The sequence below is a fragment of the Bubalus kerabau genome, chromosome 1 (genome assembly GCF_029407905.1).
Source record: "Bubalus kerabau isolate K-KA32 ecotype Philippines breed swamp buffalo chromosome 1, PCC_UOA_SB_1v2, whole genome shotgun sequence".
Taxonomy (NCBI): Eukaryota; Metazoa; Chordata; class Mammalia; order Artiodactyla; family Bovidae; genus Bubalus; species Bubalus kerabau.
In genome coordinates this window covers 188,765,301-188,790,596 of record NC_073624.1, presented here as the reverse complement: position 1 = coordinate 188,790,596, position 25,296 = coordinate 188,765,301, and the positions used below count along the sequence as shown (strand labels likewise).

At 59.0% G+C, this 25,296-nt stretch overlaps 1 protein-coding gene across 1 annotated transcript; it reads right to left on the bottom strand.

Annotated features, from left to right (window-relative positions):
- Nucleotides 1–1,188: 1,188 nt before the first annotated feature.
- On the bottom strand, nucleotides 1,189–24,230 carry ZFR2 (zinc finger RNA binding protein 2). Its single transcript, XM_055543300.1, has 20 exons — nucleotides 24,169–24,230; nucleotides 24,046–24,073; nucleotides 23,234–23,345; nucleotides 22,622–22,825; nucleotides 22,227–22,513; nucleotides 19,447–19,629; nucleotides 17,329–17,742; nucleotides 17,057–17,122; nucleotides 15,914–16,144; nucleotides 15,057–15,176; nucleotides 13,745–13,884; nucleotides 13,495–13,627; nucleotides 12,837–13,027; nucleotides 9,395–9,566; nucleotides 6,573–6,711; nucleotides 5,075–5,169; nucleotides 4,578–4,673; nucleotides 3,078–3,189; nucleotides 2,244–2,341; nucleotides 1,189–1,538 (listed from the first exon to the last, which is right to left on the bottom strand). The coding sequence occupies exons 1-20, from the start codon at nucleotides 24,228–24,230 to the stop codon at nucleotides 1,359–1,361; spliced, it is 3,063 nt and encodes a 1,020-aa protein (XP_055399275.1). The 3' UTR covers nucleotides 1,189–1,358.
- Nucleotides 24,231–25,296: the final 1,066 nt, after the last annotated feature.

Below are 25,296 nucleotides of genomic sequence, written 5' to 3'. Positions count from 1 at the left end.
GTAGGCAGGGAGCCACCCCTCCCAACTCAGCTTGGTTGCCCCCTCTTGCAGGAAGCCTTCTGGGTCCCACCTCCCGCTGACAGCCTGCCGATAAGAGTATCTCCTGGACCAGGCCAGGCTGGCTTCCTGGAGTGGCTGTGGCTGTGTGTGAGATGAGTGCTGTGGGTATTGGATCCCTGGTGTTGGGGTGGGGGTCTGCAGAGCCTTGGGGAGATGTCCTGGCGGCTCAGGGTCCTGCCTGGAGCCCAGCAGGGTCACTGCGTCCTGAGGAAGGACTGTGTGGGCCACACCAAGACACAAGCGCACCTCGTTTACTCCCCACCTGCCAAGCTTCCAGGCGGTTCTACGAAGACACTAGATGTGAAGCTGCACACAGGCTGTCCCTCAAACACAGAGGTGAACTGGAAACAGTCAGGTGAGCAGGAGAGATGGTATCCGCTCAAAGACGGACATGTCCCCTTCAGCACCACTGGGCAGCCAGGCGAGAGGAGAAGTAGCAAAGAGGGAAGTGTGGACAGATGGGGGCAGGGACTGGGTGGGGGTGCTTCCAGGCCCACCTGCCCGGGTCGGGGGGCGCCTGGTCCTATGCCCCACCCCAGGCAGAGCCCCCAGACCCTGCCTCCGAGGGGCAGGCCCCGGACCCATGTTAGCTGCACCTATGCGAGGAGGACGGGAGAAAGACAGAGGCAAACCAGCCCTGAATGAGGCGCACAGAGCGGCTCCCCACAGTGCAGAAGGCACGCAGCGGCACAGCATGCGGACCAGGGGGGTCACTCATGTTCCCGGGGTCAGGGGCCCGCCCAGCCTGCACCCTCACCACCCAGGGGCTCTGTGGCCCCCTCCATGGCGGGCCAGGGCGAGCCCAGCTCAGACCCTGCAAACCTCTGGCCAAGCCTCCAGGCTGGGCAGCTGTCACAGGTGGTGTGTTTGGAACCAGCTGGGCTTGGGCACGGGGGACCCCAGCCTGGGCACACTCCCAGGCTTGGCCAACACCCCCTTCCAACCTGCTTCCAGGGCAGGCTTCCTGATGTGGGGCCCTCAGTGGGCTTGCCCATGTTATGTCAAATCCACGTGTGCTGGGCGCATCCACACGAAGTCATTAAAAACCCACAGGCCACAGGGTGACTTTAAAGCTAGCAAGAAATGCCAGGGTTTACGGTTGTGCTGCCCCTTCTTGCCCCAGGGTGAAGGCAGGCCTTGGGTCCTGCTCCCAAACCCCACAGCTCAAATTGCCAGATGAAGAGAGTTCACTAATGGTTTAAGCACAGGTGTGTTTAAAGAAATCTACAGAACGTTACTGCAAAGGGAAACGTGGACTGTCGGTGCCAGGGGTGAAGTGGCCACTCAGCGGCAGTGTGTCAGGTCCCACTGGGGAGGCGAGGCCGCTTCCTCTGGTCGCTGCCCCCCTTGGCCTCCAGCTCGCTTGCCTCCCGTGGCCTCTTCCGGAAGCGTGCCCCCAGCCTGATTCTGGGGGGAGGCAGCGGGTCGATGCCCAGGATCTTGTGGATCTGCCGGAACGCCAACATGCGCAGGGCGTGCTGGGGGCAGACCAGCTGTCAGGACCGGCCTGCCCGCGCCCGCTGGCCCACCTCCCACAGCCTGTGTGAACTCAGGCATTCTCACACCCTCCCAGCAATGGCGAAGCTCAAAGCACCTCTGGGCATGAGGAACTGTGCTGGGAGCTGTTCACACCCGCTGGTGCCGAGGACGCTGCCTGGAAGCCCGGGAACCTCAGCTCCTCCTCATCTGCTAAGGGGACCCTGGATCCTGCTTCTCCCAGTTGGGCTCTGATTAACAGCAATTTGACTCTTTCCACTTAAGACCCTTCATGATGTCAAGCCCAATGTGAAGTCTGCTGAAGAGACTTCCTCATTAATAGAATTTGCAAATGAAAGGGAAGCCAGAGACGGGGCGGTGGGGGTGGGGGTGGGCAATGCTTTGGTTCTTGAAGCTGTTGAGGCGCAGCAGGAGGCCTGGCTGGGTGTGTGCAGACCTGGGGCCTTGGGGTACCCCCAGGACGATGAGGCCCCAAGTTTGCACCTCATCATGGCCTCGGTTCTGGGCTGGGCTGGCCCTGCCCCTGGAAGCAGTCCTGTCACCCACAGGCCACCTGATTCTGCAGGGAAGAGGATGGGAAGCGGGCCCAGACCGCTTCCTGGGATGCAGCAGAGATGTGCACAGGGGCTGGGAGCCCGGCGGCCTGCAGCCGGCTCACATGGGCCCAAGTCGGGCTGGCCTCCTACCTGGGCGCTGGCCGTGATGTCTTCTCGTTCCTGGAGGGTCATGGAGCCAAGGGCATCCATCTGGTCTCTCTCACAGGGATCCTGGAGCCCGGGCCCATCTGGATGAGGGGGGGTCAGTGGGAGCGGCAGAGAAGCAGATGCACCCTTGTGAAGGCTGCCACCACGGCTCTGCCATGTTGGAAGTCTGCGCCTGGACCCCCAGGGGCCCACGGACCACAACTGGGCCTCTCCCCGCCAGTCCCCCTCCGGCCCCACACGCATTCAGCAGAGCTCCTCGCAGCCTGTGTGTGTGTGTGGCACGTGTGCACACGCGTGGGCGAGTGTGCAGTTACATAAAAGGCTCACACCACAGGCCCATGTATCACACTCTTCTTCCATGAAACACGCTATCATCCAAGTCACCAAAACAACTGGAGAACACCGACTGCATCTACCACGTCACGTGGGCTGCCCGCCTGGTCTCTTCCTGCCGCTACCGCTCAGGACACCGTGAACACTTCCGTGCCCGGACCACCATGGACCTCCTGTCGTTTCCTTCGGAAGCAGCCCCCGGGCTATCCCTGGCTCCCCAGGAAGGATGGATGTGGCATCAGAGGATCCGGTGGAACCCCCTCCAGCCTGTACCCGCCTCTCCTTCCACCCGTCCACGCCTCCTCAGGGCTCCCTTGGGTGAGTGACACGCACATGCGTGTCTGTGTCCGCTGTCCTGCCTAGGCTGGATGGGGTGCTCGAGTGTTCCTAAGAGGCTCCTCTGTCCACCTGCCCTGCTCCCCCATGGCCCTTGGTGTCTGCCAAGTGCTCTAGGGTCTGAGCTGTTGGCCAACGGGGACTGACCTGTGAGGAGCGTCCCCGAGGCCACGCACTCCAGGACTCGGCGCACAGCATCCCCGGGGCTCAGGGGCCCCTTGGTGCTGCTCAGGGCCTTCTCCACCAGCAGCTCCATGGCCTGGGCCGGGACAGAAAAGGAGACCCGGGCCTTTGAGGGGACAGTGGTTGTGCGGGCAGCCAGGTCTCCAGGGGACACGGGACCGGAGGCTCCCGCCCAGTGCCCCCTCAGGCCCACCCAGCCACCTACCCAGGGGGTCACCGGATCTCACTGCCCTGGCGTGGCCATGGGCGGGTTTCATCACCCTCCCTTTTCAGCTTCCTCATTAGCAAAAGCTCATCAATGGTAATGTGGCAAAGTAGTGTCACGTGGGTTCAGAGATTCGTTCTCTGTGACCTGAGGGCCCCTGAGGGTCACAGGATCCTGGGGCCTAGTTCAGGCAGTTTCTTCCTCTAGGAGCCACCTGCCTGGAGGGCCCTGGGACAGGGTTGGGGGTGTGAGCTGTCGTGGGGGCGTGTCTACACTTAAAGGGAAACCGGCTCCAAGAAATGCACGACCCGCTCTCCCCGCCCCCCTCCGCAAACATCTGAGTGAACCTCTCTGGTCACTCAGCACGGGACAGCTGCTGTGCCACCCACCTGGGGTGGAGCTGAGAGTGGACGTCTCCTCAGACCACAGGCAGGAAGCCAAGGTCTGGGGGGCACCAGAGCCCCTGGTTTTGGAGATGGCCCCCCTGAGTAAGGCCAAGGGCAGCCTGTGTTGGGGTGTGGGGAATGTCCAGGAGCCTGCCTACGGGCATGGGAGCTGATGGACTGGCTACAGATGGCTGCAAAGAAGAGGCATGCGCTCCTCCAAGTTCAGGGCCAAACTCCCAGGGATAAGGTCAAAGGTGAAAACCTTAAAAACCTACAAGTTGTCTCGGTCACTGGGGAGGTCAGTGGGCGTGTGACGGGAGAGGGACACTCAGAGATGAGACTCTGAAAGTCGAGGCGGGGGGGCCCCAGTGGGGGGTCTGCGGGGGTCTCACGCGGCAACTTTGGGGGTTTGAGGTACCCAGGGTCCCTTGCATCCTCTCTCCTCTCCCCCTGGAAGGGCTCCAGGGCCAGCTGAAGGGCCGTGTCAGGGCCACTGGATTCTCTCCTTCAGAGGAGGTAGGTCTGCCCCAGGCCTAGAGGTCAAAGTGGAGCCAGGACAGGCACCGGATTCTTGCCCTCACCAGGGCCTCTGCACCAGTGCCTGCAGGTCTAGGCAAACAGCCCAGCTTTTGCTGGGGTGCCCTTGAATTTACATGCTTCCTGGTTCTGCCTGCAAGGTTGTGGGTTTAAGATAATACAGTTAAATGAGGCCGTGTCCTGTGGCAAGCCTCCCCCTGGGACTCAGACCAACACCAGCCTTTTCTCAGAAAGCTGGACACTGGACAAGGATACAAGGCTCAGCCTAACAGGGCTGTGGCCTGGCAGGGTTTGGGGGCTTCCTAAAGCAAGGCTGGCCCCTTGGTGCTGTCTTACCCAGTCCGGCAGGGCCCCCCAGGTGGGCACACGCTGGCAGAGGTCCCGGAAGACCCTGATGACGATCACACAGGGCTGCAGGCCGCTGGCTCTTGCCTTTGGGTGAAGAAGCACATGGGAAGCCCCAGGAAGCTCTGAGCACATGGCTGGGGTGGGACAGGGAGCTATGCATGGGGCTAAGGGAGTGAGACTGAGCCACGGCAGTGAGCCTGGCCGGCGGTCCCATGCTGGCAGTGGAGGCATTGAGGGACCCCAGTGGGATCAGGCCAGCCTCCTGGGCTGTGGGAGGCAACCGGGAGCAGATTCCACTCCCAAATGGCCCAGTCTAAGCCCTAGTGCCAGCCAACGGGGCCAGAGCGGTGGTCACCCCTCTCAAGCTCCCAACCCAGTTGGCCAAGAAGTGACCTCCATTATGATGGTGAGCGTGGGGCGAGGACACAGAGCCACCCCACCCATGTCAGCCCCTGGCCTCTCCTGGGAGCCAGCCTGCTGCTAACCTGGAACCACTTGGCGTGGCGGAGAGCAGCCAGTGCCTGCAGGCACTTCTCTGGGCTCAGGACATCTCCTGGGTCCTGCGGAGGCACCTCGGTTCCTTCTGGAAGAGAAGGGCAGGTAGGCCGGCCACCCCTTCCTGGGCCCTCAGGTCCCTGGGCCTCACTGCGTTCATCCGTTCATCATGAAGACATGCAGCTCAGCTCGCTGGCCCTGCCTCCAGACACTGCCACTGGGACACAGAGCTCCCCTCTTGAAATCCCATCCCTCTCCGAGGCTCTGTGGTCCCTTTCCCCCAAGAGGTCCACGTTCAGGTGGAAAACTAGGAATGAAGCTGGATTTCCAGAAACTTCCATGTGCGTGTGTGATTAGGGTCAAGTTTGAGCACATGCCATCACAGATGACCAGGGCCCCATGTTGGGGGAAATGTCCATTTTTTCTTCCTTCTGCTTGCTTTAGGAAGATTCTCCTCCCCTCATCCCATGAGGCCCTGGTGTTCAGGTCTCAGGAGGGAGCACTGCTCTCCCCCCGGCTCCCCAGGCCTGGATCAGATCCTGGGGGCTGAGAGCCAGCACAGAAACAGCTGAACGCCACCCCCTCTCACCCAGCAGCAGCTGGCAGGGTGCGGACCCCAGTGAGGAGCAGCTCTGGGGGTCCAGGGTGCCTGCAGAGGGGCTTCCTGCTCTCTGGACCCCTCCAGCCCGCCCCTCCCCAACATTCCCAGTCCCCCCTTGTTGGCAGGGGAGCGAGCTGAAGCAGGCCTGAAGCTGGGGTCGACGGGCGGGCATCACTGTTTCTTCCCACTGCGTCTACTTTCAGATGACACCTGGCACTCCCCTTATGACAACTGATAATGGCTTTCCACTCACAGTTCAAAGGCTCTCTTCTTTAAAAATGGAAGAGCCAAAAAGGAGTTGAATCAGAGAAAGCAGCAGTGGTTCGTGGCCCTTAGTCAAGGCGACGATCAGGAAGGGGGTCTGAGAAAAGCTGGAGTTTGGGAAAGGGTCCCAGGGGCTGTCCCAGGGGCTGTCCCAGGGGTTCCCCACGCCTGGGCATGAGACTCGGGGTGCCCTCCGGCCTGGCCCACGCCCTCCGTGTTGGCTGCCCTCTGGCCTTGGCCTGCACTCCTCCCACTTGCCCAGGCAGCAGTGCCCGTGTGTCTCAGGTTCCCAGGGCCCCTGCTTGGCTGGGGGACCCGGCACACTGGGTCTCCTTGGGGCGGGGAACAGGTGCCCACATAGCCTGAAGGCTCAGGGGGAAGGGCCCCGAGCACGCCTGCCACAGCCAGTTCTGAGCCACTTGATACTTGTCCCAGCTCTCCTCCTGCCTTCCTCCGCTACCCCAAAGCCTGGCCCTTATCTGACCAGGGCATCGAGGCTTGACAGAAGCACGGGAAGGCGGTGGTGGCGCCCCTTCCCCTAAACCAGAGCAGAAGTGGGTGCTGCCCTAGGCTGCCAGGTATGTGGGAAGAGGGGGCTGAATGAACAGAAGGGCCCGGCCGACCTCGGTCTGCGGAGGGGTCCTCCCGCATTAGGGGCGAGGTGATGGACACAGCGACCTGTATCCGGGGCTCCTCGCAGGAGGAGATGACAATGCTGGCGTCTGGGTCAGAAGAGACCTCGTACTTGTCGTCTGTTACCACCTGCAAGGCGCACATACAACACGAGGCCTCAGGACTCCACCTGAGAGGTGGGACACGGCTGCGTGCCCAGCCCCACGCCTTTTGGAACCTCCTAGGGACCGAGACACGGCCTTGCCCTCCAGAAGTGCAGATGTAGAAATACCAAGGTGCCTTCATATGTAAAAAACACCTGGAGCTCAGTAACAACCAGATCAGCAACCCAACAACAAAACTGGCAGTGATGTTTGCAGAGAAAGAAACCAAAGTGACCCTTTTCACACAATGACAAAAAAAAGAGCCCCACGGTAAGGAAGACTCACATTAAAACTAGAATGGCATGCCATGGCCACCTGTAAGAAGGGCAAAATTTGAGGAGTCTGAGGAGCAGCTGGGCTGGCGTGTGCGTGCTTAGTCACTTCAGTCGTGTCCAACTCTTTGTAACCCCACGGACTGTAGCTCGCCAGGCTCCACTGTCCATGGGATTCCCCAGGCAAGAATACTGGAGTGGGTTGCCATGTCCTTCTCCAGGGGATCTTCTGGACCCAGGGATCGAACCTGAGTCTCCTGCATTGCAGGCAGATTCTTTACCACCTGAGCCACCAGGGAAGCCCCCGGCCGGCAGATCCGTGCATCTCTAAACTGCTGGTGGAGGCTGACCTGGCGACACTCACCAGGAGCATCCAGGCTCGTGCCTTGGACCCAGAGACTCTGCCCCAGGAGGTGCTCCCACGCATGTGGAGCAGTGTGTGTACAAGCTTATTCACTCTCTGCAGCTTCGCTGGTGACCCGGAACCCTGGACAAAACCTAAATGTCCAACTACACGGGAGGACCCAGCCAGCTATGGACATGTGGCAACAGGACGCCCTCCAGCCACAAGAAAGAGAGAGGCTCCCTACACTTGAGTGTGGGGTGCGGCCTGACAGATCCACAATTATTCCGTGAGAACCACACAGTCCTTCAGCTGGCCTACCAGGCCGCCCTTGGGAGGATGAGGGCAGACGATGGTCTCTCGGAATGCAGGACGGGGGGTGCCTCCAGGCAAGGTCTGAGGCCCCTCGGCTCTGGTCCCTACCCCACACCTGCCGCGGGGCCCAGGGTTTAGTCTCGCCCCAACACAGGCACCCTTATGACCCCGCCAGCCCCAGCCCCCTCACCCGGGGCTGCCCAGAGGGTCAGTCCTCTGCAAGCAGAGGCTCTAGGCAGCCCCGCCCTCTCAGCTGGCCCCCTCCTTTCCAGACCTCGTTCCAGTCAGTCTCTCACAGGGGGAGCTTCGGGAGCAGGGACCCTCGCTCATGGCCGTTAGAACTCCGACTGCTGCCCCCAGGGAGACGGCACAATGAAGGTGGGTTTGGTGCAGTGACCCGGTGCCTGGAGACAGTTTACTGTGTCCCTCATGTTGCTCTGGAGTTCCTGAGTCACTTGGCCAGGTGACAGCTAAGAGGTCTGTCTACATCTCTGGGGGCCAGGCACCACCAGCTCTCCCATGGCCTCTGCTATCTTCCCTCCGGCCTCATCCATTTTCATGGCCCTGGGCTGCCAGATTCTGGAGGACAGGGCCTGCATCTGAGCCATCTTTGTATTTAGCAAAAAACTGCTATGTCGTGGGGTGTTCAGGAAAAATGAGTGATTAAACTGGTGAAGTTGGAATATGTCACTCCCCTGCTTAAAGTCCTCCAGTCTCCACATTTCCCTGAGGAGGCAGTCATACTTCCCCACACGGCCTTCCCAGGTGGCACTAGTGGTAAAGAATCTGCCTGCCAGCGCAGGAGACAAGAGACACGGATTTGATCCCTGGGTCAGGAAGATCTTCTGGAGGAGGGCGTGGCAACCCACTCCAGTATTCTTGCTTGGAGAATTCCATGGACAGAGGAGCCTGGTGGGCTATATAGTTGATAGGGTTGCACAGAGTCGGAGACAACTAGTGACTTAGCACTCACATGGCCTTCAGGCCTGGCTTGATCTAGGCCCTCATCCACTCAGGCTCTCCTCTCCGTGGGCCTCCTGCCTCTTGGCCTCTGCAGGTTCCCGTTCCTCTATGGGGAACTTTGCCCGCCCCCATCTGTCAAGGCTTCTCCTCATCTCTCAGCTCACCTACTCCGTCTTTTGTTGAGACTCACACCTCCCATGGTCCTGTCTGCAGTGGACCCTGCTCTCCCTGAGTGCTCCCTACCTGGCACCAGGCTTGAATTGCTCTACAGAAGATACATCAGAACTCAGCCTTCTCTGTACCAGACTGGGAGCCCTAGAGAAGGACCTAGGAGGGACGAAGCTGAGTCCCCTTGGGAAGGGTGGCAGACAGGAAGGAGAAAGCACCCTGGGAAGTGATCATTTGAACTGAAGATGATCAATTAACATCATGACGTGCTCTCGCTCTTCTCTAAGTTATTATCTCGGGTGAGAAAAGCTCTATGACAACAATGGGAACCGTGCTGGAAGAGAAAGTCCAGCCAAGCCTCCAGTCCTGCGCCTCCCTAGTGCTTTCCCTGCAGATCGTTCTCATGCCAGCTGGCTGGGCTCTGTGTGGGTGTGACAGAAGTGACCGTCCTCATGAGCCAGATCTTAGACTGTTTCAAGCCCTACTGTGAACCCCCCTGATAAAGAAACCCTCAAGTTCCACCAGTGGATCCCTGTGCCTGTTTCTAAAAGCAGACCGGACAGTGTCTCACCCAGGCAGACCCCAGACAGCGCGGCCGGGCACCTCACCGGGAGCTGAAGGGGCAGCTGCTCGGCGACTCTGCGCTGCAGGGCATGGGTGGGCTTCTGGGAGCAGAGCAGGATCAGCTGTACCGCCCGGTCTCCCCGCAGGAGTAGCCCCTTCGCCAGGAGGCCGACCCGCATCACGCCTTTCAGGATCCGGGCTGAGGGGCTGGGGCGGCTGCTGAGACAAACCCACGGACCAGTGAGCAGGGGGAAGGGAGGAAGGACCCCCACTCCTGACCCAGGGGCATGGGTTTCCTTGCCAGGTGCCTGCGCCTCCATGTCTTCATCTGTGAAGTGGGAGCATGGCCCTTCCCAGAGGCGCCTGATCCAAGAGACACTGGGAGAACTGGGAGAACAGGGAGCGTTCTGGGACCTGAGGATGGGAACCTATGCTGCTCAGTGGGGCTGGCAGCTGGCACCCTCTGCTGGTAAACTGCATGCTGGGGGTGGGGGCAGGGAGGTTGCTTGACCCCAGCCAGCCTCGTCGGCCCCCGGCTTCTGAGCTGTCTCTGTGGCCACGTCACCCCAACCTGGACTCCTTTGAGGAGGCCAGGCCGGCAGCTCCCTGCCTGTCCTCCCCTCCAGCCTGCACATCTAGTCCCACCTCCCCTGCCCCCAAGTCTGCCCTCGCCCGCCCACCACTGTCCTGGCCACTTTCTGCAGGTGACCCCCATGGCCGCAGTGGCCTGGCAGTCACCCTCCTACTGCTGCCCTGCTGCAGGCTGGGGACACCCCAGCTTCTTCCTGGGGCACCCACCCTGACCCCTGGCTGCTACACCACCACCCTGTCCTTCCACTCCCTCCCCACGAGGCTCGCCCACCCGGACCATTGCCTGGGGTGCCCCCACGCCGTGGTGGACCTCTCCACGCTGTCTCTCTCTCTCTCACACACACACACACACACGGTCACCTCCTCAGAAGCTGCCACCCGCTCCGACCACTTCCCGACTACCACTTTGCTTTGCGTCATGTCTCAGGACATGCGATAACCTTGTTCTGCGATGCCTGTGGGTGTCGTTGTGATCTGTCTCCAGACCACCAGTGCTGGAGCCTGGGATGGTCTGGGGGGACCCAGCCATGCCTGGAATGTCTACAGGACAAGGAGCAGACCCTTTGGGGGAAGGCAGAGCAGAAAGGTGGGAACCCGCTTGTCAATTAATCGGGACCCTGATTCAACACAAACTGCAAAACAAAAAAACCTCCTAAAAGGCTGAATTATTGTTATCTATGGGACAACTGGACGCTGCAGCACTGACTGGATATTTGGTGTTGCTAAAGAATTATTGTTCATTTTTCTTTGAGGATGATCATGGCATTCTGGTTTTGTTAAATGGAAAAGTCTTGTTTAGAGATGTGCACTGATGCTCTGACATACTCCAGCTGTGGGCTGGTGCCCAGTAGGGTGTCAGACAGGATTTCCTTTAACCACTGTGGGCAAGGCGGGAGATGGGGAGAGAGCAAGTGAGTCACCCTCGGTTTAGGTATGGTCATCTTTTGTGTGTGTTAGAGAATTTCCATAATAAAAGTGAAAAAGAAAAACCAACACTAATGCGCTCTTTATGACAGTTAAGTAAATAATGCAGCATCCATAGGACAGTTTACCATGTTCCTATTACAAACACACACACACACATTTCCACAGAGAAAAAAGCCACAAACAAGAGTGAGAAAGGGAATTCCCTGGCAGTCCAGTGGTTAGGACTCCACGCTCTCACTACCGAGGGCTCTGGGTTCAATCCCTGGTCAGGGAACAAACATCCCACAAAGCTCAGTGCGACGAAGGAAAAAAAAAGTTGTGAGGACAAAAAGCCACCAACACTTCTATGTTTTTGAAAAATAATGTAAAAAAAATGAAAAAGACAAAAAATAAAAATAAACAAACAACAAAGAAAGAAAAATAATTTAAGGACAGAACATGTAACATGACATCAATGTTATATGAAGGCTTTAAAAAAGTGCAATCGGTTTCGCTTTCAAGCTGGGTTTGGGGGGTTGTGGAAGCGTGGGGGCAGTGGGGCTCCTGTGCTGGTGGAGGCCCCGTGTCCTCACTGCAGTGGGGCATCTACTCAGGGGACAAGTGGTCCAGCACCGGGGAGGCCTGGGCGGGGCCTGGGCCTCCCTGAGGTGCCTGTGTGGACGCCCGGCCTTGACACCTGTGCGTCCACGCTGTGGAAGCTGGGGGAGGGGGGAGGGTCCTCTCCTTACTATGTTTGTGTTGAGTCCATAATCATTTCAAAATGAAAAGTTAGACTATCAAAAACAAAACCTGAGAATGGGGAGAAAACGGGGAGGGAAGCCACGAAGCACTAAGTGAGGGCCCTTCTCCTTCAGGAGACACGGGGGCGGAGGTTGAGGGAAGGCTGCCCTGTCTGGGGCCGTGCCTGCTTCCACTTCCAGGCAGTGAGCTTCCTCACCGGAGTTGGGGGGGAGCAGGCGGCGCCCGTGTTCACACTGAGGGATGAGTGCATTCGGCTATGACACCTGGTGACTCACGCATGGCTCTCATGTTCTTCTTCTCGGAGAGCAAACACTCAGGCACAAAGAAGCTACTGACTGGAATCAGCCTGACACAAATGCTGCACGATTCCATGGACAGGAAATGTCCAGAACAGGCCACGCCATGGACATGGGGCGTGGAAAGGTGGGTGCCGGGAGCTGGGGAATTTTACGGCATGGATTTCTGTTTCAGATGATTAAAAAGTTCTGGAAACAGACAGCGGTGATGGCCGTACAACCTTGCGAATATGCCCGCAATGGCCAATTTCCTGTTACGAGTATTTTACCATCAAAAAAAACATCTTAAAATAGTAAATGAGGGAGGTCCAGTGGTTAGAACTGTGTGTGCTCACTGCTGAAGGTCCAGGTTCAATCCCTGGTCGGGGAACTAAGATTTTGCAAGCCATGTGGCACAACCAGAAAAAAAAAAAAAAAAAAAAAAAAAAGGTAAATGAAAAGGAAGCCACCCAGAGATGAGGGACCTGGAAAAGCTAAGTCCTCTGGGATTCTCTAAACTGTGCAATGATTCACTACGAGGTGCCGGGACTTTCCGTCTTCTGACAGTCGGGCAGCTGGAAAGATGATTCACACGCATGCTCAGTGCTTGGCGGCACCTCTCGCGCTGGTCTCTGTGTCACAGGTGAGCACACAGAGGCGCTAATCCTCTGCAAACCACATTTCTAGACACACCTTCTACAGGAAGTGTGAGAACAATCACTCTCCTTGGCTGGGGGTACTATAACCCCCTTTGATCTCCCAGCCTCCTGGCTAGCTCCTAGCTCCTAGCCTCCTGGGGAGATATCTGAAGGGGGCTGGAAAGCCCAGGCCCCAAAGACTCCAAGCCTCCTGGCACTGGAGCTGCCACTTCCTGTCCGGACCCTGACCCCTGCCCACCCAGCCAGGGGTCAGCAGCCTCTGGGCCCCTGGACAGGAGGGCGCCATCCATCACCTGTGGTCCCCGCCCTCGGGCTCCGGGCTGGCAGAGTCCTCCTCAGCCAGCGTGTCAGACACCAGCTTGAGGGCACGCTCTGCATGGGAGACGGCCTTCTGGACGGCCAGGAGCTCCTCCTCTGTCGGGTAGATGGCCGCGTGCTTACACATGACATGCCGGTCGTCGCTGGACTCCGGCCGCCTTGTGGGCTGTGGAGAGAGGTGCGTGTGTCTTGTCACAGGCAGGCTGAGAGGTCCCGGTCACTCGGGAGCCGTGGGGGCCCTTGGAGCCTGGCTGGTGTGACAGGCAAGTGGTGGCTGGAGAGCCAGGCAGAGGAGTGACAGGGCCCAGGGAGAGGTGGAACAAGGAGGACCTCAGCCCCATAGCTGTGGGGAGCTTGGGCCGAGTGGGAGGCCACTGGGCTCCCTGGAGAATACTCTTGAATTTCAGAGCCAGAGGCTCCGGAGGCAGCTGGGGCCGCTCCTTCAGCAGGGCGCCCTCCTTGGTTTCCCCCCAACCCGCCCAATCCCTATGGATGGACAGTCAGACGCCTCAGTGCTTCCAAGGGATGTGACCACTGGGGCCTCAGGAAGCTCTGAGGGACACCTGTGGCTGGCAGTGAGGCCCTCAGGTCCCTTCAGCCTCCCCCACTCCGAGGCATTCGACCACCACCCACCAGAGGCTTGGCTGTGGGTGCCCCTGGCCGACTCCTGAGGGCAGGCAGGTGCTGGTCAGGCAGCGGGCGTCCTGAGTGTGCGTCCGGGACGGGTGGCCCCTCTTCCAGCCGCCTCCTGCACAAGTCGTAGCGCCTGTGGGACGAGAGGGACTCGGGGCCCTGAGGGGCGGCTGGACTGTGAGGTGGTCCCCTTGGAGCCCTGGGGAGCCTGTAGGGAGCCCTCCCACCGCGCAGGGCCCTGAGGCTGCACCTCGTCTCGTTGTGCCAGCGCCGCAGCTCCCCCAGCCGCCTCTTGGTCAGCTGCCGCTGCCTCCGCAGTGTCTCCTCCACGAGCTTGCGCACCCGTGTGCTGGGCTTGTCTGCGATCGGGAGGTCGGGGTTCACTTTTTTCTGCAAAGTTCGGGGAACTTCATTCAGATGAGAATGCTGGGAGGGGGGGAACTCAGGGCCCAGGGGACACCCGTCTGACAACACCCTTCCACTGGATTTAGACAACAGTGAGCTTCAGTCCCGAAGTCTCAACACTCCTCGTCCCCCAAAGGCCACGGCAGAAAACCATGAGGACAAAACCATGGCTGACTCAAAGGGCTGCAGACGTGACACTGAGCAAACCATCCGGATGTCTAACGGAGGAGCCAGAGGAAGAAGGTGCTAAGACACCTTAAGGCAACTGCCACCAGTGGTCATGCTGTTCTCAGAGGACTGACCATGCTCGTCCCAAACACAGTAATTCAGAAAATACCGTTTGTGTGAGATCCAATGTGTACTGTAAATAGAATTGTTAACTCACTCGCTGGGCTTCACTTTTAGCACTTAATTTCCTCACTCAGACAGCGTGGTGTTGTCTAAGGATTAATCACCGGTGGAAACAACACAAGTGTGCTTCAGTGGCGAAACGCACCCAATGTGGTCCCTCCACACACGGAGCATCGCTCAACCACAGAAAGGAGAGAAGCCCTGGCACTCGCTACCACGTGGACGGACCCTGAGAACATGACACTCAGTGAGAGAAGCAAACACAGAAAGACACACAGGGTGTGGTTCCACTGACGGGAAATGTGCGGAGCAGGCCGATCCACAGACACAGAGAGTGGGTTCCTGTTGTCAAGGGCTGGGGAGGGGGTGGGGGAATGACTGACAATAGGGACTGGGGCTCCTGATGGACTGTTCCGGAATCAGATGGAGCTGCTGGCTGAATGTACACATTTGTGAATGCAGTTAAAGCCACTTCACATGTGCCAGCTGCTTGGTGTGTGAGTGATATCTCAACAGGCTGCTTAAAAGAGAAAAATGCCCAGAAGCCACTGTCTCTCATGAGGGTCATAGCCTGTGCTGTGCACACACGCACTCAGGGTCACGTGTGTCTAAACACACTTGTGTGCACGCATGCCCTGGCAAACCAGGGGCAGGGAGGCCTCGTCATGGCAACTGAGGGCCCCTCTGGTTGAGCCCGTGGTGCTGAAGGGCCCAGGGACTCAGACTCACAGAGGCACAGGGTGAGTTCTGAGACGTGGGCCAGGGTGTCCAGAGCACAGATGCCCCCCTGGCCCTTCGGGGCGCACCTTGTACTGCAGCCGGTGCCGCCGTCCCCGCACGTGCATGTCCCTGGCGTTGGGGTCATTGAAGCTGCACTCACACAGCTTGCAGTGGAAGCGGATCACCCGGCCCTCCTCGTTGCACACCTGAGACACAAGGCTCGGCTGAGCACCACCTGCAACCCCCACGCCCCCCCGCGCTGCGGGTCTGGGCTCTAACAGGAGCCTCCTCCCCCAGGGCCTTCCAGGCCAGGCACTGGCTTCCTGTCTGCCCTGTGGTTAATGCTTTCAGAGGAGTGACCTTCAGCAGCGCACCCTGCCAACCTGGCCCTTCTTGCCACCACCTCTGCCACCGTCAACCCATCCTCCTTCCCTGCCCCAACCCCACCCCTTCCTGGGGCTGCCACCAGGAAGCCTGCCTGGTGTGGCTGTTTTTCAGGGCACAAAACTGAAATGCTGAGTGGATTCAACAAGAGCCTGAACTCCAGCACAGAAAAAGTGCCAACATGCACGTGCCGAGAGGCAGGGACTGTGGGCATGGGGGCAGAGGGCTCAGAACCCGAGCTCCACAAGGAACTGGGTGTCCGGGCAAGTACCTGGGGGGCACGTGGGCTCCAGTGCCCAAGGGTCACATGCCTGTGGGTTTCCAGAGCACAGATCCCTCCTGCCACCTTCCTTCCTGTAGGAACTGGGGCTGCCCGGGAGCAGGAGACACCTCCGCCTATCTCAGACCTCCTTCCAGGATCTGAAGCCCCACACCCAGGGCTCCCAGTGAGGTCCCAGTGATGCTAGCTCACGGGGTTATTTGCCCAGGCGGGTGTGCGAGTCTCGAGACATGGCCCCACCAGGCCTGGCCAGGCGCGCGATGGTCGTCCAGCTCTTACCTCCTCCACGTAGCCTGGGCCCACCGGCTGCCCCTCACAGCTGCTTCCAGAAGCTTCTGTAGAGCCTCCTCGGGCGGACGGCTCCCCAGGCCGCTCTGATCTGGGGGTTGCTGGTTTCCCGTGGGGGGCTCTGCAGTCAGTTGCTGGCAGCGCAGGAGGCCCTGGAGGGAAGAACTTCATGACTTGTAGCTTGCTCCAGCCAGAAACCATGGCCAGCTCCTGGCCCACCAGCTGGAAGGGTACAACACAAGGCCACCAGGTCCCCCGCCGTCCCTCTCATCCCCTCGTGACGTCAGCCTGTGGGGTCTGTGGTCCTGTGAGAACCTCACCCACCAGCTCGGGTCACAGCTGGAGAGCGGGGCCCTCATGGCGTTTTGTGCCCAGGCGGACGGGTCCACAGGGAGGCCCGGGTTGTAGGCCTCTCACTGAGGACACCCCCCTCAACTGCGCAGTCTGCAGCCCTTAGCCAACAGTGGACACCAGGTGGACCAGGGTCACATTCACTGACCGTGGTTCACTGAGCGCCAGAAGAGAGACTTTTTTTTAATAATGTGTTTTTTAAAATAATTAATTTATTTATGGCTGCACTGGGTCTTTGTTGCTGCCAATGCTTTTCTTTAGTTGCGGAGAGTCGGGGCTACTCTGCTGTGGTGCGTGGGTTTTTCACTGTGGTGTCCTCTCCTGTTGCAGAGTACAGGCTCTGGAGCGCTGGCTCAGTAGTTGTGGCTCACAGGCTTAGTTGTCCTGTGGCAGGTGGGATCTTCCTGGACCAGGGATTGAACCCATGTCTCCAGCATTGTAAAGTGGCAGGTTATTTACCACTGAGCTACTAGGGAAGTCCAGGGAGACATTTCTTTGTCACCAAAACTGTTTTATATCTTCACTATCACATGACTGTTCAAACCTCAGTCCTGCTGAGGCTCAAAATAAAATAGCCCCCCATCCCTCAATGTGGTGGTAGAGAGCAGAGACTGTCCCACACTGGGGTAGAACCCCACCTCCACTGCTCACCAGGCGGCCCGGGGCCAAATGCTTTGCCACACCTCAGTTCTTCCATCTGTAAAGTGGGACTGATGAGAAATCTAAAGCCTCACAGAGGGAGAGTCAGGCCCTGCACATGACGCCGTCAGTGGAGCTCCTGACACGGAAGCCTATGTACCCACGCCACACAGGGCCTCGGTCACAGCGACAGATGCGGGGGATGCACACCTGAGGGGAGGTGGGGTTGCGAGGAGCCCGCCTTAACCCCCGGTGCCCACCTAAGTGATCAGAGCACCTGTGGGGAGGGGGCTGCATCCAGCACATGGACCAGGGCCATCGAGGGGCTGCTCCAGGCCCAGGGCGGGGCTCGCGAGTGTGAGCAGCACTTGCTGGGTCCCAAGCTCCAGGAGAGGAAATGGAAGCTGCCATCTCACTGCCCACACTTCCCCAGGTGGACCAAAGGCGCCAGGAGGCACCGCCCAGCCGGAATCCGGCAGAGAACCATCAGAGGTCCTGCCTCCCCAGAAGCTATGGCACACAGTGAACTGGAAGGCCAGTCTCTGAAGCTCAGGCTCGCCTGGGGTGGCTGTGAGGCGCAGAGCCGTACCCACACGCGAGGCCTTCGAGGTGGCCGGTCTCCTGGGCGGTGGTGGCCTGCTCGGGGCACACACGCTGGGGCTGGCAGGGGCCGCGGGCTTGGCTGAGGCTGCAGGGGCGCTCTCTGCGGTGACGGTGACGGGGATGGAGGCCGGCTGGCTGGTGCTGGGGGCCTGGGCCAAGCCTGGGTCGGCCGGCGCAGGGTCTATGGTGGGGATGGGCTTCCCCAGTTTGGTATGCAGCTTGAAGACCTGGAACAGACCAGCCCCATCAGGGCCCCTCCCGCCCGACCAATCTCCTCAGGGGCGGGCAGAGCAGCTCGCGGTGGTGGGGAGCTGGCAGCCTGTGCAAGTGAGGGGGGTCTATCCTGGTCTCCCTGGGACACCGTCTCCTCCCCAGCACCCCTTAAATGTCCCAGGGAGGGCCTTCCCAAGCTGTCTCCTGCTAGGAGGTACCCACCAGTCATACACAGGTGGGACCTCAACACAACCCCAAACTCCACACTCCACACCTGTGCTGGTTTCTGCACTCCCAGCACCAGCCCAGGGCCAGCCCCACAGCACGTGTGGGTGAATGCGCTGAGGGGGTCGGGTGCTCCGAGGTACGCGTGTGCATGCCCACAGCACAGGTCCACGCTCTGGGGGAACTCATACACACATCCAGAGATACAGATCACCGAGGACACAGTCATAGCCCCTCCTTGGCCTGACCTCCTCCAAGGCATTTAAGTGCTGAAGCTCCACTTGGCAAGGACAATCTGCACTGACGACTGTCTCAGACACATTCACTGGCTCCAAGTCTCTGACGCTCACAGCTCAAACCTGCCTCCCCACCCCCATACCCCGGGGCTTCCTGCAGGGCTTCCTGTCCCCAGAAGCAAGTCCCAGCCTGCAAACCGAGCTGTGACACCCGCAGCCCACCCCACCTGGGCCCCAGCTCTCCCCTTGCACACCTGTGACCATCAGGCCAGGGCCCCTTCTCCACACTCCCCTGCTCCTTCCTCTGTGGGGTTTGTGGTTTCACTCAGGCATTTGAGAGCCTGTCCCAGCTGGGCTGGGGGACAAGGCCCATGGTGAGCTGGGGCAGAGGACAGGACGGGCGCTCGGGGTGGCCCGACCTGCAGAGGGGGCTGGGGAAGGGCTGGCAAGGCCGCGGTGTGGGGGGGGCGGGTGGTGGTTAGAGGAAAGGCCCTGGGGCAGGAGGGAGCCCGGCAGGTGGGCTGGGGCGGCTGGAGGGGATTCTGTGGACAGGGCAGGGGCCTTCCCAACCCTCTCACTCTAAACCACACAGGGAAGCACCAAGCAGGCCTCCTGCCAGGAATCGCCCCCTCCTGCCCTCAACACACACCCGGAAGGCGAGCATCACCTACCAGGTTCATGACACTGTCTGGGGGGATTTGCTGATTTCCAAAAACCACCTCTGGGCCAAAAAAAGAGGGCCCAGGGAGGGGGACCCTACCTCCTCTCAGGTGGGGGACCCTGTTCACTTCCCCATAAGATGACATACTACAAGCATTTCTAAGGCCATAAGAAAACGCTGCTACTAAAATAGTAATAAATATGACAAATGCTGATACTAAATAGCGTCAGTTAAATCTCGGATGTTCAAATATGAAAACTTACTACTTTAATTTGATTTTTAAATAAATAAGGACCCCCAAATGGACTATACCATTGGATCTTATCAACATACAGACTCTGGTCCGCATAAACACATAAGACACCCCGAGAGCCCAGAGCAGTCTCCTCTTGGGCCGGGCATGGGGTCCGGCTCAATGCCTCTGTCCAGGGGCAGGTGTGACTCTTGTAACTGGGAGGAGGGGCTGCTTTCTGAGGAAGGAGGACACGTGGGCTTGAGGGCAGAGCTGCCTTTCGTGGATTGCTGTCTCCGCGCCCCCCATGTCAGCAGACGCCCCTCTGGGTCCCGAGTGGGCCTGGCTCCATGCAGGGTCCTACCTTCTGGTGCTTGGCCCCCCGGATGTGGGCAGCGTAGGCCTCTGCCCCGGTGCAGGACACGGCACAGAGGTCACAGCGCAGCTGCGCCTGCACCCCCCGTGGGCTGCCGTTGGGCTGGACGCCCATCTTCTGGGCTGCCTCTTTCTTCTTGTGCTTCTGCCCTTCCAGGTGCTCGCGGTACGTCTGCTGGCAGAGAGCGAGGGTGGCCTGATGGGGGTGTGCCCACCCAGCATCATCTCCCCACAGTTCCCAGGGGTCTGATGTCCCCACCCGTCTGTTCATGGGCCTCCCAGAGGTTTGTGTACCACCTTTTAAAGCCCAGTCAGGACTTCCCTGGTGGTCCAGTGGTTAAGAATGTGCCTGCCAATGCAGGGGTCGCAGGTTCAATCGCTGATCCGGGAAGACCCCACATGGGGCAGAGCAACTAAGCCCGTGCGCCACAACTACTGAAGTCCACGTGTCCTAGAGCCTGTGGTCTGCATCAAGAGAAGCCACTGCAATGAGTAGCCCTCACACCGCAACTAGAGGGTAGCCCCCACTTGCCACAACTGGAGGAAAGCCTGCGTAGCAACGAAGCCCCAGCATAGACAAAATAAATAAAATCTTAAAAAAATAATGAAGTCCAGGCAACAGACCTAGAAGCTCAGACTGAAAAACATAAAGTTTCCTTCTTCTAAAAATCACTGAGTTTCTGAAGCAAGCATCCTCAAAGGACGACACATTTAGTTTCAAAGGCTGCTTGAAAAAATATTCCAGCTTTTCAGAATCTGACCTCGGAAGCCAAGCAAGGATGTGTGTTACCAGAAAGACATGGGACACACTTCTTATTAGGGCGCTGCTTCCAAACTGTGAGTCCACACAGGACGGGACTTTGTGAATCACAGACCCACGGCCCCTGCCCCAGGGCACCTGAGACACCAGACACGTGACCGAGTGTTCACAGGGCAGCCTTGACTCGTCTCCTGGAAGGGGGCCTGCTGACCCGATGTCCTCTATCCACACCAAGAGCCAATAGCCCTCAGAGCAGAAAGGCCTTTGGGAAATACCGAAGGCACTGGTGATCTTGGCTGGTTCTGGGGGTGGATAAGGAGGCAAGGACAGGAGTGGGGCAGTGCTCTCGGAACGTAGGCATCTGTCTTTACCTAAGCCACAGGACACGCATTCACACACACATACATGCACACATATACACGTGCACACAGGCATACACATGCACACACACATACATATAACACATGCACATATACACAGATGCGTGTATGTGCACATACAAACACATACATGACATAAGAGCCTATGGACAGAGAGCAGCCTAGAAAGAGATACACCAAGGTGCCAATGGTAAACCACTTCAGAACACACCTCATAGAAAGAGCATGTGTTCACAGCTTATGCCATCCCGATGCCCGACTTGGTGGTGGTGGTGGTGACGGTGGCAGATGCGTGAGCCTGCCCAAGTGATGAGCTTGCACAGAGCAAACCACATGCACACACACACTCACATGCAAAGGCACACACGGGTGCAACTGAGACTAGTACCAGGGGCATCTGACTAAGCAGACGGGTTCAAGGCCAACAAATGTCAGCACTGGAGGCTCTGGAGAAAGGCTGGTGGGCCTCCCTGCAGTTTTTCTTACAACCACATGTGAACCCACCGCTATCTCAATAAAAATGCCAATGAAAAAGTGCTGTTAACATTAGCAAAAAGCTGGGAATAACAGGAGCTGACATTTCTACGTGCCAGATGCTATGCCGAGTGGTGATGCGCTCGGGCAAACCCAGTCCCATGGGAGACAAGGCTCAGAGAGACCTTGACACTGCTCAGGTGATGCTCACATGCCCACACCACGTCCCATCCCGTATCTGTGGGGAGCGTCCCACACTTGCTCAGTGTGATGCTGTGAAGGGTCTAGAATCACAGAGCAGACCTTGTGTTTGACTGGTGACAATACCTAAGAATCCTTACGATGCAAATTTAAAGTCACGCAGAGAAATAAAGAAGGGAACAGGGAAAGCCAATGTCTCACTAAAGGAGAGTGTCATGCAGTGGAAAGAAGCACAAGGAGTGGGGGTGCCCTGCACTTTGAGGAGGGAAGGACCATGGACAGCTGGGGGTCTTGGCATCGAGGCCCTGAGTGTGGGGGACCTGGCCCTTGACCCTCAGCCAGGAATTCAGGCTGGAAGAGACAGGCGTGGGTGCCTCCCAAGTCTCTGCAGTCCACAATGGGGAGTCTCTACAGGCCTCCAGGGGCAGGTTGATGAGCCCTAGTTTCTGATGACCTCTGCAGGGAGCAAGCTGGGTTACCTGCGATCGTGGCTTGGGAGGTCCTTTGCTTACAGAGCAGTACAGGCCCACTCACATGCACACACACGTGCTGCTCCTACCTGGCCGCAGGCCTGTCTCCATGGCCCTTCCTACACAACCCTGCCTGTCCGGCCCTGCAGCAAAGTTCCACTGTGACCAGCCACATCCACTGGGCCTCATGTCCAGGAGGGGGCATGAGTGCCTCCCTGCTGCAGACAGCCTCAGAGTGCAAGACTATGCTGCTGTGGCCCACACCCAGAGCTGGGCTGGCTCTCATGTCTTCCACAAGTCATTCATCAGGCAGTTTTAAGGCCATGCTGATGCCCACTTGATGATGCAAATTACTAACAAGCCTCTTCTGGGCAGGTAACAACCCTGCCCTCTGGCCGGCTGCAAGGACAAGGAAGGGCTCCCCTACTATGGGGGCAGGGGGCTCCCCTGGGCCTCCCAACAGGGGCCAGAGTGGGGGCCTGACCTGGGGGCCGGCACAGCTGATCTTGCAGATGTCACAGTAGTGAAGCGGGAGCGGCTGGGGGCCGGTCCGGGGTCTGGGCAGCTTGCTGGGAACTGGAAGCTTCTTGGCAACGCTGTTGGTGCAGCTGGCACTGGGACTGCCTCCTGGGCCACCCCACTGGGATGAGTCCACAGGCTTTGGGGGTGGAGGTGGCGGCGGCGGCGGCTGCATCTGTGGGGTGAGTAGCGGTGGGTAGTAAGGACCCGCCACGGAGTAGGAGGATGCGTCATAACTCGGGTAGCTTGGTCCTAAGAAGGAAGAGAAGAGCGAGAGGGTGAGATGGTTGGTTTTTAGAGAAGGACCACATGTATTTCAGCAGCAAGCAGTGGAGTGGCCTGTGCCCATTGCCGGCTCACCTGTGTACGGGGCGGAGGCTGCACTGAAGGATGATGAGGCTGGCAGGGTGGGGATGGAGGAAGCCATGGGCTGGGTGCTGCTCGCTGGGGCATAGGTGTAGCTGGAGCAGGCGACGCTGGCTGGTGGCCCTGCTTCGGCGGTGGGCATCTGTGGCAGGGGCTGTGCCTGGCTGTACCCACTGCCCCCGTAGGCTCCTTGGGTCCCTGGAGAGCAAGCATAGCCTCTGCAGAGTCAGCCCTTAGCAGCCCTAGGTCCCATGAGTGGACAGCAAGAGCCACATGGGCAATGGTGTGGCTAGCTGGCCGTGAAGCCCGGGTGTCTGAGAGGTGCTGGAGGCCAGAGCCCCCGGTTCTTCCATCTCTAAGTCCTCCATGAAACCCACCTTCTTCCATCCTGGGAAAGCCTGGGAAACCACTCCCAGCTCCACTTCAGTCTCTCTGCTGCCCCTCCCCACCCTCCCTTCACACCCTCTGGCCCACTGACCTGTGAAGACCTGGGGGTGTATCAAGAGAACCCACCTGACTCCCGCACTATGAATCTGGAGTTTGAAATGGGACTTTCCCAGGGTCCCTCCTGTATAAGCAAGGACACTGGCCCCCACCCTGACCCACCTGGTGGGCAGAGAGTGGCCGTGGCTGGGAGCTGATGGCCGGCAGCAGGCGGAGGGTACTGTTTGCTCTCGTAGCCACTGGTGGCTGTCGACAGTCCGTAGCTGTAACTGTCCTGAGCGGGTTTCCACAGGGAACACAGGGCAGGGAGAATGGTGCTCAGGGCGGGGTGAGGCACCCTCCCTCAGTCCCCGCCCCAGGCCCGCATCCATAGCATTCCTGAACTCCGGCCCTGTACCAAAGCTCTGTTTTGGGACCTGGGGATGAGGGACCAGGGAGAGGGCCGTGGCCTGCTCCCTCAGAACCTCATATCTGAGAGCAAAAGTCCCACAGGACATGGGCTGCTGGGGACAGCTCCTCAGAAGGGCGGTGACAAGGAGGCTGGTATGCAGAGACTCCAGGACAGAGCTCCCGGTCAGATCAGTAGAGTCCAGAGGCCTTGGTGGGGGTCAGTGTGTAGGCTTGCAGGAGACCCAGAAGGTGGTCAGAGCAGAGGCCCAAGAGGGCCAGGAGAGGGCCTGGGCGGGCAAGTGGGCAGGGGCTGTGGGAAGGATCTGGGGTGGCGGGGAGCAGGGCTGGATTTTGGTTCACAGGGGGATTCCACCTGCGGGGTGGACCAGGGATGATGTGGAGGCGAGGACAGAAGCCCAGAGGCCGTAGGAGGCCCTAGGAACAGGGCAGGAGCTCGGGATGGTGGGTTTGGAGAAGTCCCAGGAACAGGGCAGGAGCTCAGGATGGTGGGTTTGGAGAAGTCCCAGGGCTCTGGGGGAAGCAAAGGGGAGATAAGGAGGAAGGAGATGGAGCCAGATGGGTACAAGCTTGGCTGAGCGAGTCAGGAACCAGCTGTGGGTGACAGAGGCTGGGGGGTGGGGGGTGGGCCACATGGAGCGTGGGAACACAACTGCTGGATCTGCAGGCCTGGGGCTCAGGGTCAGCACCGGAAGGGCCCAGCCAGGAGGAGCCCATTCTCCATGCCCTCTATGGGCAGGGACGGGAGCATTAGGAGTGGGGACCTGTCCCCGACTGTGTTCTCAAGGAAGGGCCGTGCTGGGCAGAGACAAGTGGCTGATACCTGGTAGGAGGGTGCTGTGGTGGCAGCTGGCATAGGCTCCTGGGGCTGGGTGCTATAACCGAGGTCCTGACCGGAATGGGGCTGGTACCCACTGTATCCTGGCCCGGGGGGCGGGGCGGTCTCAGGAAATGGGATCAGGGCCGGGCCCAGTCCAGGAGCAGGCTGTGTGGACAAGCTGGCTCCAGCAGTGGGGAGGGGGAAAGCCGACGGAGGCGGGACGCTGGAACCACAGATGAACACAGCGTTAGATCCCGGCCCAGTCCGTAAGGGCCTGCACTGAGCAAAAAAATGCCGTTGACACTAGGCACCGGTTCTCCGGGTGCTCCGGGTCCGAGACCTTCCTGGGAGCGCGGGCACCACTGGAAGCGCTCTTCCGGAGTTCACACAATCTCACAGCAAGCCTGCTAAGTTGGAGCCAGCCTGGTCCCCGTTTCCAGGAAAATCATGGACGGTCCATGAACACTAAACTAAGAATTCTTTACCTACGAGAACCAGCTCTCGTTCACGGTTTGCTCTGCAGGAAGCCGTGTGTGTGTGTGTGTTTGTGTGTGTGTGTCCGTTTAGTTGTGTCTGACTCCTTGTGACCCCATGGACTGTAACCCGTCAGGCTCCTCTGTCCATGGGATTTCCCGGGCAAGAATACCGGAGTGGATAGCCATTCCCTTCTCCAGGGGATTTTCCCGACCCAAGGATCGAACCCACGTCTCCTGCATTGCAGGCAGATTCTTTACCATCTGAGCCACCAGGAAAGCCCGTTGGAAGCCCAGAACCTAGGCCTCTTATCTACCTCACCTCATCCCACCTTCTGGCCCTTAGAGAAGGCACTGGCTGGCTGGCTGTCAGTCCACCTGTTGGTCTGTCGCCACTGTCTAGATGAGGAACTCTGAGGACAGGTGATGAGTGAGGTACTCTATTCGGACCCAGATCGGTCTGATCCCCATACCCCTTACTCTGCTAAATATCAGCCAACCCGTAAAGAGTGCTTGAATTTAAA

Bases quoted from the DNA above. Each gene is read 5' to 3' on its own strand.
- ZFR2 (XM_055543300.1), bottom strand. From the start codon at position 24,230: ATGCTCCCGTCCCTGCCCATAGAGGGCATGGAGAATGGGCTCCTCCTG. The intron at 23,346-24,045 runs GTACCCATCTGG...AAACCCGCTCAG, and splicing joins TGACTCGCTCAGCCAAGCTT to GACAGTTACAGCTACGGACT. The intron at 13,885-15,056 runs GTGCGCCCCGAA...CGAACTTTGCAG, and splicing joins GGCACCGGCTGCAGTACAAG to AAAAAAGTGAACCCCGACCT.